Below are 20,694 nucleotides of genomic sequence, written 5' to 3'. Positions count from 1 at the left end.
GTTCCAGTAATGTGGTGTACCACGGTTGTCTGGCCCAAGTTGGAGCAACTAGAATGAGAGTCATTGAGTGTTGCTGCAGTTTGCGCACCACCAGTGGTATGAGTGGGAGAGGCGGAAAGGCGTACGCAAATCTGCTTGACCAGTTCATCCATATCGCATTGCCTTTGGCTAATGTTGTGGGTATCTGGCGGCAAAGCTTTGGCGTTTTTGTGGGTGGTGAAGAGGTCTATCTGTGGTTGCCCCCACATTTGAAAGAATGGTTGAAGAACTTGTGGATGAAGTTCCCACTCGTGGATCAGTTGCGTTTGACGACTTAACAGATCTGTTATGGTGTTTTGGATTCCTGGGACATGTTGGGCTAGGAGAAAAATGTTCTGAGGTATAGCCCATCTCCATATGTTCTGTGCAGGCTGAGAGAGCTGCAGAGAGTGTGTCCCGCCTTGTTTCTGTATGTAGTACATGGCTGTCATGTTGTCCGTGCGGACTAGGACAGTCTTGCCTGATGTTTGTTTTTGGAATGCTTTTAAGGTTAGGAATATGGCCAGTAATTCCAGGTGATTGATGTGGAATTACTTTTGTTGAGGTGTCCACCTGCCCTGCATGGTGTGATGTAATAGGTGAGCTCCCCAGCCGGAGAATGCGTCCGCTGTCATGACAATTGGAGGAACTGGCTCTAGGAACGGTCGCCCCGTGGAAAGGTTTTTAGTGTTCCACCACTGCAGAGAGCGATGAGTGCAACCGTCTACCAACACCAGATCTGTTAGCTGACCTTGAGCCTGGTTCCATTGGCGTGCTAGGCACTTTTGTATGGGACGCATCTGGAGTCTTGCTCGAGGCATTATGAATATGCAAGAGGCCATCATCCCTGTGAGCTGCATGAACACTCGAGCTGGAAGAGAGTGATGTGGCTGAAATTTGGTGAGGAGAGCGAGCATGCTTGCTATCCTGGCTGGACTGGGATAGGCTAGCGCTTTTGAGGAGTCTATTGTGGCGCCGAGGTACTGTTGCGTGTGAGAGGGTTGCAAATGAGACTTGGTGTGGTTTATTGTGAACCCCATGTCGTGGAGTAATTGGATAGTCGCGTGAGTGCGATGAACACACTGGTTGTACGAGCTGGCTTTTATGAGCCAGTCGTCGAGGTATGTGAAGACGTGAATGTGTTGTCTTCTTAGATGGGCTGCAACTACCGCTAGGCACTTTGTGAATAACCATGGTGCTGTTGTGACTCCGAAAGAGTGTACTTTGAATTGATCGTGCTGCCCGTCCACTACAAACCTGAGATATTTTCTGTGAGCTGTGTGAATGGGAATATGGAAATAGGCATCCTTGAGATCTAAGGTAGTCTGGAAGTCGCCCTGTAAAGGCAGAGGGAGGACCTGCTGAAGTGTGACCATGTGGAAATGGTCTGATTGTATGTATAGGTTTAGTGGCCTGAGGTCTAGAATAGGTCTCAGAAAGCAGTCTTTCTTTGGTATGAGAAAGACTGTTTTGTTGATGCAGGGGAACCAGTTCTATTGCACTTTTTTGTAGTAAGGAAATTACCTCTTGTTTCAGAAGTGACAAATGTTCTGTTGACATCGGACGCTGTTTGGGTGGAATGTTTGGGGGGTAGAGGTAAGTTTGAGACAGTAACTTGATTGCACTATTTGTCGCACCCACCTGTCTGTAGTGATGTTGTTCCAGACAGGAAGGAACTGTTGTCTTCCCCCGACTGGAGTTGAACGGTCTGGGGGAAGCGGAGGGAAGTCATTGGGCAGGGGTGAAGGCAGAGCAGGTGGTGTTAGTCTTGCCTCTGCCCTTGTTATGGTTGCTTCTGTATCCTGCTCTCTTATAACCTCTGGTGAAGGTGGATTGGCTGGGAGCCTTATAAGAGGTGGATTGGTTATCAGACTAGTAGCCCCTGGAGTTGCCCTTGTAGGATGAGCGACGAAAAGAACGTCTGGGAGCTTGCGATTGCAAGGCTTCCATTGATTTTGCTGTGTACGTGTCCTTTTTAGGTCTCGCTGAGTCAGTGCGCATGCGCTGCTCGGAGAGACTTTAGTAGGTGAGTTTTCAAAGTGCTGCTGGCTTGCCTAGCGCTTGTGTTTACGCGAGCATGCACTCGCGAACCGCCAGCCGTCAGCAGCACTTTGAAAACTCACTCCGCCTCTCCACAATCATTTTTGCGCGATGACGTGCTCAACCATTGGTTTCTTTGCTGAGATGGATGCCGCAACACTCCCTCGTCATTCTTTCGAGCAGCCAGCTTTGTTTACTTTTGCTCAAGGCCGCGAGATGTCTTTAAGCATTTTTTTTTTAATCCTCTCCTCTACACCCTCCCTTCTCAGACTCCCTCGTCATTCTTTCGTTATTCTTAGGCTTTTGTAGCAGGCACCCACACACCACTCGCCAACCTACTTCTGCAGTCGCACGCGCACAACTCGCTCGGTGCGCACGCTTGATTCTTTTCTCTCGTCCTCGCTTCTCTGTCATAACTCTCCCGCTCTCTTCTTGCCCACTCTTTAATCTAATCCTCAGTTCTCTACTTTTATCTCCACTCTCTTCCGACCATCTGTCCTCCCAACAATCCACCCTCCCTGACATCTTCCCTCTACTTCTGCCTCGCCATTCTCTCTCACACCCTAGCCCCCCTCCCCCACACACGGCCCTTTCCTTCTCACTGTCACGATTCCCCCTGATCACACGCCTTGAATATAGAATCACCCCCTGGGATTTGGATGCTTACTAAAGTAATGTGCTAAAAGCTGCCAGGGTTTCCAATCGCCCATCTCTTGGTTCCCTCGCCTCACTTAGCTGTAGAGGAGCTGAGTAGTTTCCCATAGCGGAGCCTGCAGGCTTTGCACTGGACTCACCCTACCAGGATGGCAGCCACCAGAGAACCAAAATCCACAATGTTCTTGGAAGGCCAGATCCAGGTCGGACAACTTTTGCCGTTGCGCGCGCACACACCATTACTATTCTCTAATGGTGGTCTCTTTTCCCAAGCTTCAGCAGGGATCTTTTCACTCTAGTGCTGTCATCCCGGAAGCTCCGCCCTTTATAAACCCGACGGTGCTTGAAATAAAGGATGTATTTTGGGCACTCTCTTTTGCTCAGGACGCGTGCCCGCTTAAACTTCTGTCTCAGCTGTAAGTTACTTTCCACAAAGGACATGGGTGTTTTCAAAATAATTTTTTTTCGAACAGTTATTTTCCTTGAGCATTTCTGCCTATCTAAGAGTTGCACCAGCCTCGTACTTAAAACAACATTTAAGTACTACTGTGTTCGCATTCATTGCTCTACTTCCAAAACACTATACTATGTTTGTACACTTGCAAAATGTTAGCCATACTTTGCAATGAGCAGAAATCGCGCCGTTCTTTTAGGATTCCAGCGACCTCTAAACTATATCCCTCATCTTAGAATCAGTCTACATGGTTTCACGTTACGTGAAGAACCATGAAAGAATTGCTCTTATTTAGAAAAGTGTGAGTGAGAAGGTTCCGGTTTTGTGCTTCAAAAATAAACCACCCTGTTAGCCATCGTGGGGCAAATTCAGCAAAGAATAGTGAATCCTTGCTGACATGGGCATGTTCCCAATATTTCCGTTGATTTGCTTTATCATGAGGAAGTCGCTAAACAAACCTTGTGTGATTTTAAAACTATGGCAGTCGGTTTGTTTTTAGCTTATCAGCCCTAAAACTCAATGATCAGATTATCCAAGCACAGAGGGTTAGTTACATTCTTTATACGAAGTCATGCCATTCCATAGACCAATGGAAAACACGGTATTTGGAGCAATTGTACCACCTCACGACGAACAGGGTTTTAAGGATGAACAAGCATTGGCATAGCCAATAGGTCTCACCTTTGGGACCTTAGAAGTGTTTAGCCATGCAACAGTTGATGCTGTTGTACCAATGATATTGTGCTGCATAACTAAATACTTATAAGGTCCCAAAGGCGAGACCTATTGGCTATGCCAATGCGTGTTCATCTTTTCAAGGGATGCATCGACATCAGGGCCAAAAATGTTGTTGGTCGAATGGTTGGTTGAGGATAGAGCTTTGCACCTCAGGTTTAAAACCGGAAATACGTAGCCACGCGTGCCTGCGGAGGAGGACACTTGTGTTTACTGCTCTGGATGCTGTATCTGCCACACCGAGAGCGCACCGCATGGAGGTGTTGCTGATAATTTTACCCTCCTGTATGAGGTCGTTGGCCTTATTTTTGCATTTGTCCGGGAGGTGTTGTAGTAGGGACTCCAACTCATCATAGTGAGCCCTAGTGTATCAGGCTAACAGGGCCTGAGTGTTCGCGATGCGCCAAATATTAGCTGTCTGGGATGCTGTTCTTTTGCCAGAGGCGTCCAGGAGTTTAGATTCTTTGTCGGGCGGATCTGCATCACCTGATGTTTGCGAGTTAGCCCTCTTTCTAGCATTTGAGACAACCATGGAGTCTAATAGAACAGGGCCCTTAATGTAAGCTGGGTCTATAAGGGCAGCTTTGTATTTTTTTCTCAATTCTAGGATTGATGACTCTAGCCCTTACAGGGTCCTTAAATACCTCTATAGCGTGTTTAATAACCCCTTTGAGCATGGGTAAAGTGGATGTGGACCTTTGGGTGGTGTCAAAAGTGTCCAATAAAAACTCCTCTTCGACCGGTTCTGTATGTACGTCGACCCCTTGGTACTGGGCAGCTCGGTGTACCAGCTGATTAAAACCCATGGTGTCTTCTGGTGGGGAAGGCCTAGAGGGGTAGATGTCATCTTGCGGGACATTAGGGACATCAGGCGTATTATAGTCATCCCAGGTGTCAGGGGAAGCTGGTGGACTGGGGACCCTGGTGGAAGGTCGTCCGCACCGTCCCCTGTGTCGTCATATGTGTCATCATCGTCTACTGGTGTAGGGGATGGTGTAGGAGAACGAGGTGGTGGGGGAGGTGGAGGAGGAGAAGGGACTCTAAGAGGTGATGTGGGTATGTCCCTCTTTTTAGGTGGTGGAGATGGTGCAGGCATGTCCAGTGGTCTTTTCCTGGAACTCAGAGTCAATTGACCAGTTTTAGGGTCTTTAGTTAGAGTTTTCGGTCGAAAAAGCTCTTCTGAAGAAGGTTGGGTGTTCGGTGTCGAAATAGAGGGCTTTTTCGGTGCCGGCTCCGGAGCAGTTTTGGGCTTGGAGCCGTGTGGTTTACCAGGCTGGTGCTTCTTCGGTGTCTATGGTTTTTTCGGCTCCGAAGAGTGTGAGTCCGAACCTTTGGGGAGTAGCTTTTTCGTCAGCTCAGAGTGTTTTTTCGGTGCCGGGGAGTCACTGCTTGGTGTTTTCGGTGCCGAGGGCTTCGGGGTGGAAGTAGCAGTCGGCACGGAGGATGGGTGTGGCTTATTTTTCGGTGCCGATGTTGACTCGAGCCCGAGTCCCTGGAAGGCTTGGTAGGCTTCTTTGCCGGGCCCGAGGGCAGGGCAGGGGAAGCAGTGTGTCAGTGTGCACCTGAGCCCGAAGGTGAAGGTGTGACCAAAGCCTTTTTTGTTGTAGGGAGTGGGTCAGGGTCGATGTCTGTACTTACGACCCGTTGAGACGGAGTCACTTCTTCGATGTCAGAGTCATCGGCTTCGGAGGCGCTGATGAGGCCTTCTTCGACCTGCTCCTCTAGCACATCGACGCCCTCTTGGAAGATGTCATCGGGGATCGAAGTCGACGAGCGAGCCATGGTCCTTCGAGCTCCTCGATCTCAGATGGTCTTCTCCGAGCGGAAAGAGGCACAAGCTGGACAGTCTCTGGCCTCGTGCTCCGGAGAGAGGCAGAGGTTACACACCTTATGCAGATAGGTGTGGGGAAACTTTGACCCACATCGAAGACACTTTTTGAAAGGCGTCCTTTCCATGAGCCACATGCAAAGGCTCAGGTCGGCCCGAAGGCCTTCTTCGACGACCGGAATCCAAGACTTGAAGAAATGCGCACTGATGAGGGTTCGCGATCGAGACAATACCGGCGAAAGGGTGAAGGATTGCACGTCGAAACAGGAATCGGTAACGGTTCCAAACTGGAGCGCGAGAAACACATCCGAGCCCGATGGCGGAAAAAAACAAATCTGAGGATGGAGCCGATGCCCATGCGCACTACGATCCTATGTGGAGTCACCTATCTCGTGACTTCCAAAGACTTTCCAGGACAAAAACAAGTGCAAACATCCGGGCCCAACAACAGATGGCTATCTATGCATAGTGTGTAATCTGCCTCGAACATGTCTTACACTTCTCTGTGTTAGGCTTAAGGCTTCTCACCCACACTACCACTAATAGAGCACTCTGGGTTTTACATTGAGCCCTGTACACTTTTGGGGAACCCCTGAACTCTGTGCAGAGTATTACCACCAAGTGGTAATATCATATAGAGAGCGAGCTTCCTACAAATGCAATAAAGAATGGATCAATTTGGACTTCATTTGGAACTCTCAAGTTCAGGTTGCTCGGGCATTGGCTGTTTGTCGAAACGGTTCTGTTTCCAGTAACAAGTGGTAGGTGGCTTCTTTTACTCCCTGGACCGCCAATTTTTCATGTCTTTAAACTGCACTCTACTTAAAGTATACAGAGGTGGTTGCGCTCAGTGCCTAGCCACCAATTCATTGTTTACCAAGGAGTTGACCGATTGTGATACTGGGCAACTGGTAACCCAGTGGCGACTAGACTTCTGCCAGGACCAAGAGGACTTCAGGGTATGTGGATCACTGGGCCAGAACACCTTCACCCCTTCGTGGAGAGCGGGGGTTGAGGTGCCGCAGGAAGACCCCCATCAACAGCATCACATCTACACCATCTTTGAGCATCTTCAGCAACCTGTATCCCTTGCATCAGGACCACTTCCATAGGAACCTCAAGCAAAGGGCTAAAAGTGCCTGGAGCTGACTGAATACTGCTCCTTCTACCAAGGTAACTTAGCGGGCTGTACTGCCCTCTCGCCCCCCCCCCACCCGACTCCTAACACCCCCTTCTCAACTGGCTAGGAGTTAATAGCCCAAAGCAACTCTAACCAACCGCAATACAACTAGCCAAAGCTTTTCCTCAAAGTGTGTCTCAATATCAAATTAGTTGAATTTGCAAATGCTTGTTCCCAGTTGAGTGAAAAGACTTACTTTATGTTTCTTGTAAAATCTAGATGTCTAGAATCCTCGAAAGGGTCTTTTTTTGTTGTGGTGTTTAAAAATACAGAAAAGTAAAGTATTGTAGTTTTATACATCGGGGGTGGATTCCTCGAGTGTCAGTTATTTCTTCAATTGTTTTGGTGCTGTTTAAATGCCTAACACTTGTTCCTTGCAGCATAAAGGCACAGCTACCCAAGGTTGAACTAGAGGGTTTAGCAAACTAAACCTAGAGGCCCTAAAGAGGTAGTTAAGTGTATTACACGACAAGGCCAAACAACCACACAATATAATACACCCCATTTCCTCACATGGAAGCATCAATTTGATGCGCAGTGAAATCAGATGTGCTAGGTGCCAATACTCATTGATACATTCTTGTCTTTGCACTGGCAGTTGAAAAACTTGATTTTCTCGTCCTAACAGTTTTATAGAGACACAACTGTAGTTACAAACTTACTGGCAGAAAAAATGATCTATGTGGTTTTTCCTCGAAACTTACCAATGCAAACCCAACACTGCTATTATGGCAGGATAAAGGCACAATATATCATTGTCAACATGCTGCAAAAATAGAAGCTAAATGAATATTCTGCCTTTATATCAAAGTGTTTAATTTTATTTTGACTTAAGTTGTTGAAAGTAGTCTACTTCACTAAAGGTCTCTTCACTGATAATAGTGCATCGAAAAATAGAAGAGATCACATGAATGTGATGCCGTTACATTTTCATTGGTGTGAAATTCAAACTACAAAGCCAAGATTAACTGAATTAAAAGAAAAATAATTTTTATTACATCTTTCTAAGGGGGCATTCTACAACTTGACCCTTCGGTTGTTCTATCAGATTAAGTTGTCAAGCATTTTCAGAAACTAACCAAATTGTTTTACAGGTTCATGCCATCAAATAAGTAATTCAAAACTATTGCAACAGAATTTTCATAACTATTCACATGTACTTTTAGAAAACATCTTGCATATTAAAAGTTGATATTAAAAGAAACCAGACAACATTCATTTGAAATATTCAGCTTACCTCACTTTCCAGAAAAAAGAACACTAAAGTCTTAACGAGATTAGCGTTTGGACTAAGTCTCCCTCTTCTTTTGAGTATTCCATCATCATCGGGCTCTCTACAACTAAAAAGTCTAGAAAGGTAAAGAGGGAAAAAAAAGAATGAATTAAGACTGTCTTTTTCTATTTTGAATTCTTTGAAAGCCTTTAATGTTTTGTAACCAAACATGTCAAAATAGCTTTATGAATTGCAGATATATTTATATATTGGTGTCTACCTAAATGAACGCTCTTTGGCACCAACATAAAAGCACGTTGTGTATGGTTTCAAATTTTAGTCTATACAGACACTAGTTGATTAATTCAGAGATTAAATCTCCCAAGTTTAGGAGCAACACTAGAATAAGGACAATTGAATAAAGAACATCATGTTTCTCACCAATTGACAGATAAGTTTAGCCAAAAAAGAAAGAAAAATGAGGTTTCAAATCAACAGTACTACAGATCTACACCCTGCTTCTACTTCTGTTTTAACGCAAGTGAAGTTTCCAAGTATGTAGGGTTTTGGGCAGCACAGCTCGGGAGATGTGGCCTAACAGCCAGAGCTGTCTGCTTTGGAACTAGGGAACCAGTACTGCATTGTGGCTTTGGATCAATATTAACATTATGGTAAAGACTTTCCAAGTGAACTTTAATCCTCTAAATGGGTTACTCCATTTATCCTCAGTGCAATGCATTTCAAAGCTCCATTATAAGCTGATAAAGCTATCCCAGCTTCCTGAGACGCCATGCAGTGAACATCGAGCCTCTCATGGAAGATGTGCATACAACACCACCATTGAGAAATAAGAAAAATCATTAGCTGCATACCAAACAGCCAGGAAACTGCACACTTAGGGTTCCTGGTTTTCAATTCAAACTGATGATAACCAACATATCACTGAAGGAACATTTTGCTTTTTGTTAGTAATTGGAAAACCCATTTCCATTGCTTTGGAAACCGCTGGTATCAAAGTAGAATACGTGCAGCCCCTACCTCTATGCACTTGTCTGTGATGGATGCTCCCACTATGACCTATCTCCCCCACTGTAAGTCACTTAAGAATGCCCTAGTGACCATCTGCAAGATTCCTGGACCACCAGGAGCTACTTCCACTCCAGTATTGGGAGCATAGTTCACCTCGTATAGCTTTATTGCATGTCTAATTGTAGAGACCAGCCGCAATTTACACAAAACACCTGCTCTTAGTTTTACATTGTGAAGGTCAAGCATGAATATATAAGCAGCATTTGCTCATACAGAAATATCAGTCGCCATATCATCAGAATGTCTTCATTGCCCACATACAGAGAACCCCTGGACTCTGCATGGTATACCCACCTAGTGGAAATCCCATATACAAAGCAAGCTTCCTACAATTATAAAACACTGAAATAGAACAGAAATAAAAAAACTTAAAATAGGAAAGTATATACATATTTGCCCTTAAGTCCTAAACAGCTGCAAACCTTTAGCTCGTTTATTGGATGGAAACATCAGAGCATTTCTTTCATATGTCTGCACCAAGAAACACCAATATTTTGGAGGGAGACAGGTTTAATTTGCTCAAGTTAAAGGACAGTTCCAAACATTGAATGTTGTTTAATATAACAGAGGTGACAGACAGATTCTCCAATTCAAGTGCTCGCACAGCCTGTTTGCCATGTAAGGATATAAGTGAACGCAACAAGATTCAGCACTAGTGGAGAGATGCATTTTGCTGACTGGAGGTGAAAGGGCACAATTCTAAAGCAATAGCTTTGTCACATACCATAAAACAAACTTACTGTTCAAGTTTTAGAATTAAATGAATATGAAGTAGGCATGCTACAGGTCGCTGGCAGTACGAATATCATATAGAATGAAAGCTGAAAAAGTGTTCAACAGGATGAAAATCCTAAAAACAGGTTCCCTCAAAACAAATATCCATAGATCCATAATTAGATGCCAACCGCCAGTCTTTAGTTTGCAGAAGGAAAACTCTAGAACAGACTCCTTCCAACTGCACATGGAGTATGTCTCTTGCGGGGTCAAAAAAAGTTCACCTTATTTTTCCAGAAGCAAAAGGGACAGAGTTTGTACAATTTCAATGAATTGTCAATTAATGTCCAAAGTGCACAATATCCAAAACACAACTCTCAAAAGGTGTGCCCTGACTTGTTGAGTGAGAATTTGAATACTGCCTCCCTCCATTGTATCTATAATTGTGGCAGGTACTAGCAAAGACCCAGGCGTGTCTGCACTGTTCCTCTGTTTTAGTGGCAGAAGTGCCACAGCATCTTTGAGTTGGTCTAGTTTTCTGAGGTCACTGTTGTGACCTACAATATTGGTTATGGGCTGAGAGGATCCAGCAAACACATCCCCTATTGTGAAGATCCTCTCCTGAGACTTCTGGGATGCCTTGTAAATATCCTTTTGAACAGATGTCTAGATCAAATTTTCATTTCTATGTGGTTAGCGGCCCATCAAGATGATACAGAAAATCAATGCTTAACCTTCCAGGCACATAAGTGAAAAAGGCATCTGATTATAAACTGTGTGAATTGGTAGTTGCGCATCCTCCTTTGACATACCAGTAATGGTAGCACACATGGTCTGTTTTGAAAGATAAACAAAAAAAGTATGCTTATATTTGATAGATGCTTCTCAATCCAACGTAATTTTGGAAAAGCCCTGATTGACAATACACATGTTAACTGGGCCACAAGGACAGTACAAATAAATTCAGACCACTTACAGGATTAGTCTGTATGACTTCATGTAAATCTGTAGTCTCGTCCACCAAGGGTGCTTACAGGAATCAGTATTTTGTCAGTTATTGGTTGTGCAATTTGCCGGCCCCCTTCTCATTTAGAGCTTAGTAATGTATATGATAAGAAAAAAGCATATGTTACCCCCTACAAAGAAACTGCAATTGTAAAATCAATTTGGAACCTTGCAGCAGAGTACATGCACTCACCCAGTAACAGAATTTTCCAAGCATTACTTAAATGAAAACTTGGCTTATGGGTTCATTAGGCCCTCAAAGCCTAATGCTGCTTTTAAAGCCATGTACTACCATAAGAAAGGAAGTGAATTGAGAATGATCTTTCGGGTGGAGACTAATATTTTGCATCTTTTGAATATTCTCCAGGCACCAGACTGGATCCAGACACTTTTCAGCAGTACCTCTGCATGCCTATAGGTGCCACCATGCAGTCCCGGACTTGAATAGTTCTGCTCTGGAAAGGATGAGCGGAGCCTATATAGGCACTACTCTAGTATGCCGATGTCAGTTGCTTTAGAGTCTGTCTGCAACTCCAGAAGTAGAGCCCAAAAAGCAAATTGTGTGACCAATGTGCAGGTTCCTGAACTTGGGGTGTTAATAATTGACGGAATCAACTCACAGAACTGGGAGAGATGAGAGGGTAGGTGAGGAATTTGCGGCTAAATGGAGTCTCTGCCAGAAAGAGCTTTACCAAAAATACTTTTTTCTGATTGAAACTTCTAGTTGCAGATTCCTCACCCCTTGAATAGGTACCAAAGCAGTGCCTATTTTGGAGAGGAGACTGTGAATGGACCTAAACCATAAAGTCCTGCTGGACAGAGGGGGCAAAATGCTCCTCTTGGCAAACCGGATAGTCCAGAAAACAGTGCTTTTGAATATACCAAGGAATGTTCACGTAGCTGCCTGAGGAATGTCTAAAGCAGGGACTCAGCATGCTAACACAGTGGTAGCAAATTTGGTCCTAGGAGAATGAGCAGGAGTCCTTCAAGATGCTGCCTTTTAGGCAGTGCATAGCAGATCTTAGTACAGATCACGATCCACCAGGAGATGGTCCGCTTCTGCACAGCATTGCCTTTTTCACTCCATCAAAAACAAGAAATAGCTTATTGTCCACCCTATGTTCTTTGTTATGATCTACATAAAATTTCAGTGCTCTCTTGAGGTCCAACCTATGGAATCTCTCTGCCTTAGAGGGAGGAGGTGGAGCACAGAATGCCAGTTCGGCGATGTTATGACAGAAGGGGAATGGAGCCACAAATTAAGCAAGAAAGATGCCCATGTCCACAAACTCAGTTTGTCTGGGAAGGAAGTGGTGTACTGTGAGTTAACACAGAGCATGAAGCACACTCACATGCAGCACCAATGTTATGGAAACGAGCAACACTGTCTTGAGGGTGAGGAGCGATAATGAATAGCTGTGAAGCAGCTCAAATGAAGCACACATCATGAAAGTGAGGACAATGTTAAGGTATCACTGTGGCATGATGAAAGGAGAGGGCTGAAACAAATGTTGCTACCCTTTCAAAAAGCTAACAACTGGAGATTTAAATAAAGAGGGCTGATCCGGCAACCGCAAAACAGATAAAAGAGTTGAAAGGTACCCTTGAACTGTGCCCAGAGCAAGGCCTTGCCGGGCTAGGGATAAAACTAACAACCAAACGCCAGATTATTTGGCCTGGAGGGAGGCAATCTGGCGTGCCAAACCACAAACCTATCCCAATGGCAGGCATATACAACTTTTGTCGAGGGACACCTGGCTGCCAAGATGACATCAACCACCTCCAAAGGGAGGTCGGAGGTGTTCAGCTGTTGCTGTTCAATCTCCAGGCATGAATGTGGAGACTACGAAGGCCTGGGTGACAACCCTGCCCTGCTGCTGAAACAGCTGATCCGCCCGGAGGGGCAGGCAGATCGGGTATCAGATGTTCAAATCCAAGAGTCCTGGATTCCATATTCTTTGTGCCCAAACTGCAGCCACTAGAATAACTTGGGCTCGATTGGTCCTGATCCTCTTGAGAATTTGGGGAAGGAGTTGTATCGGCAGAAAAGCATGCAGGAGTCCTGAGTTCCACTCGCAGTGGAACACATCTCCAAGTGAAAGATATCTTGAAAACTTTAACGCACTGAAGCACAGACATTGTACGTTCTCAGTAGTGGAAACAGATCGAACCAAGGTTCTTTCGATTTGCAGATGAGACCTTGTGCCACCTCTAGGTGCAACTGACATTCATGACCCGCTAGGTGCGGACGGCGGAGCTCATCTGCCTTGGCATTCAACTATCATGCCCCTGCCAGTTGGTTCACCACCAGGAAACCAGAAAAATTGCTTTGTGGTCTAGCCACTTCTAGAGGTGCAAGGCTTCCTCGCACAGAGTCCAAGATACCACCCGCCCTATTTTTTGCAGTACTACATGGCAGTGGTGCGGTCCCTAGCACCTGTACCAACCTACCAACCTCAGTTTGCTGGATGGAAGGAAGCCTTTCCGCACAAAGCGGATGGCCTTCAGCTCCAGAACATTTATATGGAGCTGGGACTCCACCTGACACCAGAGGACTCCAATCTCCACCTCTCCCAGGTGGCCGCCCAACCCAGACGTGATGCATCAGTTACCTCTGTCAGCTCAGTGCGAGGTAGGGAGAGGGGTCAGCCACTGTCACAATCCAATAACCATCAATGCAGGTCTTTTTGCAGTCTCCTGCAAGATCTGGACGTGGTCAGAGAACTCTCCTTGATGTTGAACTTCAAATTCCACTGCAAAGACTTCATTATTCATCTGGTGTACTTCACCCGCAGGATGCAGGAGACCATCAATCCCAGAGTCCACCTTACTGAAATTCAGGTTGACGCTGAAAATCAGGAACATAGCCTGAATGTCCTGGACACATTTTCCCTGGGGACAAACCCATCACTGAACAATGTCCAGAAAGGCTTCAATGAATGGGAGAGTCCGAGGAGTCAGGGGTTACTTCGGCACATTGATAGTGAACCTCAAAGATGACAGAAGGTTCGCCAAAGTCTGGAGGTGGTTCGGGACAGCCTGGGGAGACTCAACATTCAATAGCCAGTTGTAAAGGTAGGGGAAGACTGGCACGCCTAACCTCCAAATGCTCCTGTCCCATCACGAAGTGTCTGTTGCGTCAATGGGTCAGAAGGACGGAACTATGGAAATAGGCGTCCTGCAGGTCCAAAGACACCATCCAGTGTCCAGGACTGAAGACAGACCAGACCTGGGGTATGGTGAGCATTTTCAATTTCTCCTTCTAGAGGGTCCAGAATAAGACAAATGCCTCCTTGGGCACCAGATTTGTGGGATTAACAACAAGATCCAATTTCTGGCACTGGCACCCTCTGGATACCATCTTTGGACAAAAGGGCCTGCACTTCCTACCTCAAAACGAAGGGTTGGTCCTCCGTCAGACTGTGTGTGTTGGGGGTAGAGGCAGAGGGCAGTGAAAGGCATTCTCTATGAACAATCTGAAAAACACATCTGTCCGACGTTCTTGCTTGCCAACCTAAGAATCATTGGATTCTGACCCTTACCAGCTGGCTGGGCACCCGTAAGGTCACACTAAAGGGGTTTTGCAATTGGGACAGGGGTTTGGGCGGTGGGGGGAGGATAGCAGTGGACAGCCAGTTGAACTTGGCCACATGTGGTGGGCACCATGACCTCAACCGCAAAACTGCTGGGTTCCCTTCCTGACGTTGGCCGTATCGAATAGCTCTGCCAAATCAACAAAAAGGAGTGATAAGGCTGGTGTGGTTTTCGAGGAGTGGTCAATAAGCCCAGAGACTCCTGGCTGCCAACATGACATCACAGACCTCAGGAGGAAGATAGAAGTCAAATGTCGCTGCTCAATCTCCAAGCATGAAGTTTAAAGCTTGCACACACTGAGGTGCGGGACCCTGCCCTTTTTCTGCAACAGGAGATCCTCCCGAAGTTGTAGCCTATTCAATAGAGAGAAGCTCAAGCTCAGGAGTTCAGAATACCTTATTCTCCGTAGCCAATCCAAAGCCACTAGGATGACTTGGGTCCTGTGAGAAAACAGACTTTCCACATGTTTCATCCCACCTTTTGCCCCCCATTTTCACTACTAGACACTGGTGTAAAGGCTCTGAAATGCACTTGCCCTGCTAATCAGAACTTAGCACATGTGCTCCAACTCTAAAAAAGGTAATTGTTTATTGGCTTCTACCCAATTGGCATAGCTTTAATTGCTTCTAAGTCCCCAAGTTAGAGTGTCCCCTCAGGAACTGCATCACTTTTTGTGCCATCTAGAGTGGGATAGAGTAAAACATGCCTCCCAGTCTGCCATTGCAAAGTGGAAGGGCAGTTTTAAACTGTTAACTCGACTTTGCCATTTTAAGCAACCGCAAAGCCCAAACTGTTTCTAATGTGCGTTAATCACTCCTACACCAGGTCTATTGAGTCAATATAAATCTGATTACATCAACAATAAAAGATAAAAAAATAATACATCAGTTACGGAAGCAAAACTTAAAATGCAATCATTATTAAAACACTAGTCAATTGGAATTGATGTCACTGCAAAGACATTAATAACCATAAGCACCCACAAGGGGTGACTTCAACCTGTCACAGCTCAGGGAATCACAACTATTCATTACAGGCAAAGGAACATCAATGAGAGTGGCTTAAAAACCTTTCATAGATTTCCTATACTTCAACGCTGATTTTTTTTAAAACAAAAAGATAAAACTCTAAAACATACATACGGGCTGCCAAGATTATGCAACTGCAGTAAAGCTTTATTAAATTTCACTAAGCATAAACATTTTAAAATCGGTTTAAGATACAGCATTAACTAACACCTATAACATTTACAACAAAAAAACAAAGTGCAACAGTGATCTTGCAGAGGCACCATCACAGAGACAGGCAGATACACAGGTTATCGACTGAATGGCATCTCCCTGAAAACAATCTCAACAAAGTGCCTGCCCTGAAACGAAATTGAAGAGATCTTTCCCATCTACTGAGTTACAGGGTGAGATTCTGGAAATGTTACAGTTACAATATAATCCTGCACCGAGCTTTTATGATATTCCTGATCCAGTTGTTGGTCCAGGCCAAACTTCCTGAACTTGCCTTTAACCTGTAGTTAGTCTGATCTAACTATGGCATGCGGAGCAGAAAATAAGTAAGGCAACCTATTTCATTGACCATCCTATGTACATAATGCAACCGAGGAATAGAGGCTCCTATCAAGCTCAAAACAATCTAAGATTGCCTGCCTGTTATAACCAGCCTCAGCGCTGACCCATACTCTAACCCATATCAATGGAGGGGCCAGCCTAATCCTTTCCGTACCATAGGGTAGGTTCAGCTCCCAGTGGGAGATTAAAAAGGTGCCTACAAATATTTCCTCGATCTGTAGGACAGAACCATTGTGGTACCCCCAAATCCTGGCTCCATGCATAGCCACAGGGACACATTGCTGGTTATAGATTCTTAAAAGGGGAGAAACTGAGCCCCTTAAGCACAGCGGTACGAGATTCAGGATGGCCCCAGCCGCCCTGATGAATTTCATACATGAGATGTGTTAGACTTGGCATCCTTTGGCGTGTTTCCCCTGAGTTTTTTGCTTTCAGACCTCCCGGTTCGAACTCGGTTTGTGCTGGCTTAGTGTTTCTGCGCACGTTTCTCACTGCTAATCAGTGGTAAAGTGCAAGTGCTCCTGTGGTAAAATGTGTTATGGATTGGTGTTTCCATGATTAGCCCATTTGATTGTGTCACTCCCTAGTAAAGTGTACTGTGTGTGCAAGGGCCTGTGAATCGAATGCCGTTGGTGGGCTGCAGCACGGGCTTTTGCCACCCACACGAACGGCCCGTAAAAGGCAACTGAGACCCGCCATTGCGGAGTTTGCGCGCAGTTTGTAACTGCTATGTCGACTTGGCCAGTGCACACACTTGCAAATCCCTCACCTTCCTTTTTCTTACATGTCAGACACCTCTAAGGTACCCTTGTGGGCCGGGTGTAGTGTATGTGAAAGATAGGACATGTCCTTGTGTTTGGCATGTCATGATAGTGAACTACGGGTAATTTCGTTTTTCGCTATTGCAAAGCTACCTGTTCCCCCATAGGACAGAATAGGGAGTTTGTTTAGAATATCTCAAACATAACTGGCCCGGGGAATTGGGTAGGAAAATAAAGTTTAGTATGCCTGAACGCAGAATGTAAAGATGCATCTTTTAGTGAAGGTGAATTTTACATTCTGTGTTTGAAAATACCACTTTTAGAAAGTAGGTATTTTCTTGCTCAGTCCTCCTGTGTGCCTCTGCTGGAATGTGGATTGCCTGTCTGGGTTTTAGATGACAGAAGGCTGGGGAGCAGGAGTGGCTCCAGATAGTCTAAGTGGGTCAGGAAAGGGCTGGATAGACCCAGGCTGCAATTGGGGAAGGGGGAGGAGATTTCCTTGCACCTCAAAGGGCCTGGTCTGCCTCTGACCATGCAGTCTCCACCTCCTGCCGGGAAGTCACACCAGAGAAGGCAGAACTGGTTCTGGCTGGCCACAGACACGATCTGCTTAAGACATCAAAGGATTTTGGGATATCAATATTGGGGCTCAGACCCCTGACTTTTAGAACTCTTTTGGATCAAGAAGACTGGCAAGATGAAGAGCTGGAGAAGCTGCGAGTAGGAACTACCACTTTGCCGTGTGCTTTGCTGTGTTGGCCTGTAGTGGCTGCTTCTGTCTTGGGAAGTGAAAGGACTGGATTGAACATTCTGCAATCTACTTTTGAGAGTTTCTCCAAGGGCTTGAGGTAGAGCTTGCCCTCTGTTAAAGAAGTCTCAGGAACAGCAAAGACTTATGCCCTCAGCACTGGGGACTGTGTTTTGTGTTGCAACAGAGAAAAACGCAACCAGACGCAGTCTAGGACGCTGCTGCTGACTCCGTGTCCTGAAGGCACCGTGGAGGGCACTGCCGCAATGCCGCACCGCGACCCTGGTCTCACCAACGCCTGCTGATGCTGCCGCCGAGCCTCTGCTCACACCGCGACCTGTGGGCACCGCATTCCGCACAGCCTCGCTTTACGACGACGCCTTAGTATCCCCGGCGATGCCGTTCCATGCCGAAATCTACGTCGCTGATTACACCGTGGTTCGAGGGCACAGCTCATAAAGTTACACGAGACACTACCCTCATCCTGCACCGCAGCCTTGGCCTACCGACGCCAGCACCATCGACTCCACTTTGTCAGCCGACAACAGCACTTCAGTCACGACGCCACCACTGCTTGCACCGTGACCTGCCAGCACCGCCTTCACCTCGCACCGCGACCACCTTCACCTCGCACCGCGACCCTGGTATCAGTGACAACGCCATCTGACGCCGACACCAGGTCGCTTTTCGCACCGCGACCAGAGGGCACCGCACCGCTGCACTTTACACCGCAGCACCCGCCGCCTGCCGACACCAGCGCTCCTAACTTCAACAGATGGGAGTTTGACCTGTAACACGTGTGACTTCAAGGGCACCGATGAATCCTGCACCGACCTCTGGAACGGACACCTGCGGACGCCGTGCTTTCGGAAGCTCAACGGGAGGTCACCGACTCCCTTCATTTCTAAAAGTTACTGTTTGCAGGTCTTCCCGACACCGTAGCTGGCCCACGAACGGTTTGAATTTGTTTGCTTACGACGCCAGGATAGCCACAGATGGAGATTTTTAAAGTACTGTATTGTGGATTTTTATAGTTTTTGGTCTTGTCTTAAATATATAAAAATATTGGATGATTTTCTAAACTGGTGTGGTGTCCTTTTGTAGTACTTACACTGTATTGCTGTTGGTTATGTGCAAATGCTTTACACACTGCCTATAAGATAAGCCTGACTGCGCATGCCAAGCTACCAAGGGGGTGAGCAGGGATTATTTTAGGAGTGTGACTCCCTTATCCTGACTAGAGTGGTGGTTTCCGCCAGACTTTGGCACATGCCCTAGCCAATCAAAAATCCCATTTCGAACATGTTAATCTGGAGCTGCCACAATCCTCCCGAATTAAAAGTAACCCCAAGATAAGTTGTTCACACAACTAAGGGACTGACCCCTGTCAGACGCAAAGCTTCTATTCCATGGGCCACATACCATAATGTGACTTTCCAAAGATTGTTGCTAAATCAAGAGTGCCCACTTATGAAACAAATGATTCTACTACACTTCCCTAAAGCTCTCATTGTCCTGGCCAACAAAATCGCATCATCGGCGTAAAGTAACACTGGTATTTAAGTGGTCAATTTTAGAACCATCATCAGTAACTGCACCCAGATGAGGCATAAGTTGTTGATAAACCTAATGAGTCTTTAGGGAGGGTGCGCTGTGAGGAAATGGGGTGTATTATATAGTGTGGTTGTGAAATCCTCACCATGTAATATACTTACAAACCACTTTAGGGCCCGTAGATTTTGTTGTTACGCCCTTAGATCAACCTTGGGTAGCTGTGGCTCTGAGCAGTCAGGCTTACACAAAGGAACAAGCGTAAAGCATTTACAAAGCACCAGAATAATCGATGAGGAAGCAATGAAGATACTCAAAAACCAGACACCAATTTATAAAAACAGATTGCATGTTTATCTATTTTTAGACACTAAAATGAAAATGATCCCCCAGAGGGTTTCGGAGAAACAATTTTGCAAGGTATATTATATATGCACTTTTTACCTTACTGCGAACAAGCATTGGCAAAGTTAAGAGGCTTCTCATGAGTGGAGAATGAACTGTACAACGGCATTCAGAATGCAAACTACATTTTCCAGCAACCCTTTAAATAGTGTTTTTTGGGAGACAGAGGCAGACATCTTGGATTATCAAATGCAACTTTATGTTTCAAGGTGTACTTAAAAGGCAGCTAAAACAATTTTAAGTAGAGATCTTGCTAAGTAGACTGGGATTTCATTTTACAAATAAAGCTACAAAGTTTTCAACTTGCTTATGTGTTTCCATGAGCTTATGTGGAACATTTCAATGCCTTAAGAGTAACACTGCTTGACATCTAAACATCAGTGGAACGAGGCAGTTTTGTGTAAAGGGATATTCAGAAATTACTTTTCTTTCCTTCACTTTCTCTCAAAAATCAGGAAACTCCGACCACCACTTCTCTTTCCTCACCTAACCCCATTTACTCATCCTTCTCTCCATGCATCATCTCGTATCCGCAACTGCTCACTCAGCGCCTAGCATTTCCACCTCTATATCTTTGCTTCTCTTTTCTTGGCTCCTGTATTTTCTTTCTCCCAATTGTCTCCCTTTCTCTTTTCCATTTACCATTTTCATCTTTTTTCTCTCTGCATAACACCCCTTTTTCACTTTCTCCCTCAAACTCTTCTTTCTCCTCTTGGTTAGTTCTCTCCTTAGTTCTCTCCTCTGCTCTCCCTCCCTCTTTGCATCTCCCTCTTCTGCCCAGTTCTTTAGCTTCTCTAATCACAACCCTCTTCTCCTTTCATATTTCCTCCCCTCTTTACTCTCATCCATGTCCCTCTTTAATACATTTCTGCCCCTTTCTACTTTAACTCTTTTCTCTCCCCTTTTTGTCTACTCTTCATTTGGCTCACTCGTCTTTTGCCCTTTCTGCACTCTCCTCTTTTTACTCTTTCCTCACTCAACTTCTCCACTCTGTCTTTCCCTCTCAAACCTCACAATCTTTCTCTCAGCCGTTCTCATGCCTCATTCACTTACTGCCTATTACTTTTAGCGACTCGTGCTCCTGTCTCTTGTGAAGTAATTTACTGTGAAAAGTCTTGGATA

At 45.6% G+C, this 20,694-nt stretch overlaps 1 protein-coding gene across 2 annotated transcripts in view; it reads right to left on the bottom strand.

Moving 5' to 3' along the window:
- Positions 1 to 20,694, bottom strand: part of STAG2 (STAG2 cohesin complex component) — a 1,427,207-nt gene that overhangs the window by 847,874 nt on the left and 558,639 nt on the right. For both annotated transcript variants that reach the window (XM_085608133.1, XM_085608134.1), the window contains exon 16: positions 8,147 to 8,258. In XM_085608133.1, coding sequence (XP_085464259.1) covers positions 8,147 to 8,258 — 112 coding nt within the window. The remainder of the gene's footprint in view (positions 1 to 8,146; positions 8,259 to 20,694) is intronic.

The sequence above is a fragment of the Triturus cristatus genome, chromosome 5_2 (assembly GCF_964204655.1).
Source record: "Triturus cristatus chromosome 5_2, aTriCri1.1, whole genome shotgun sequence".
NCBI lineage: Eukaryota > Metazoa > Chordata > Amphibia > Caudata > Salamandridae > Triturus > Triturus cristatus.
Note: the sequence above shows the minus strand (reverse complement) of the source record. Positions and strands in the feature narration are given on the sequence as shown.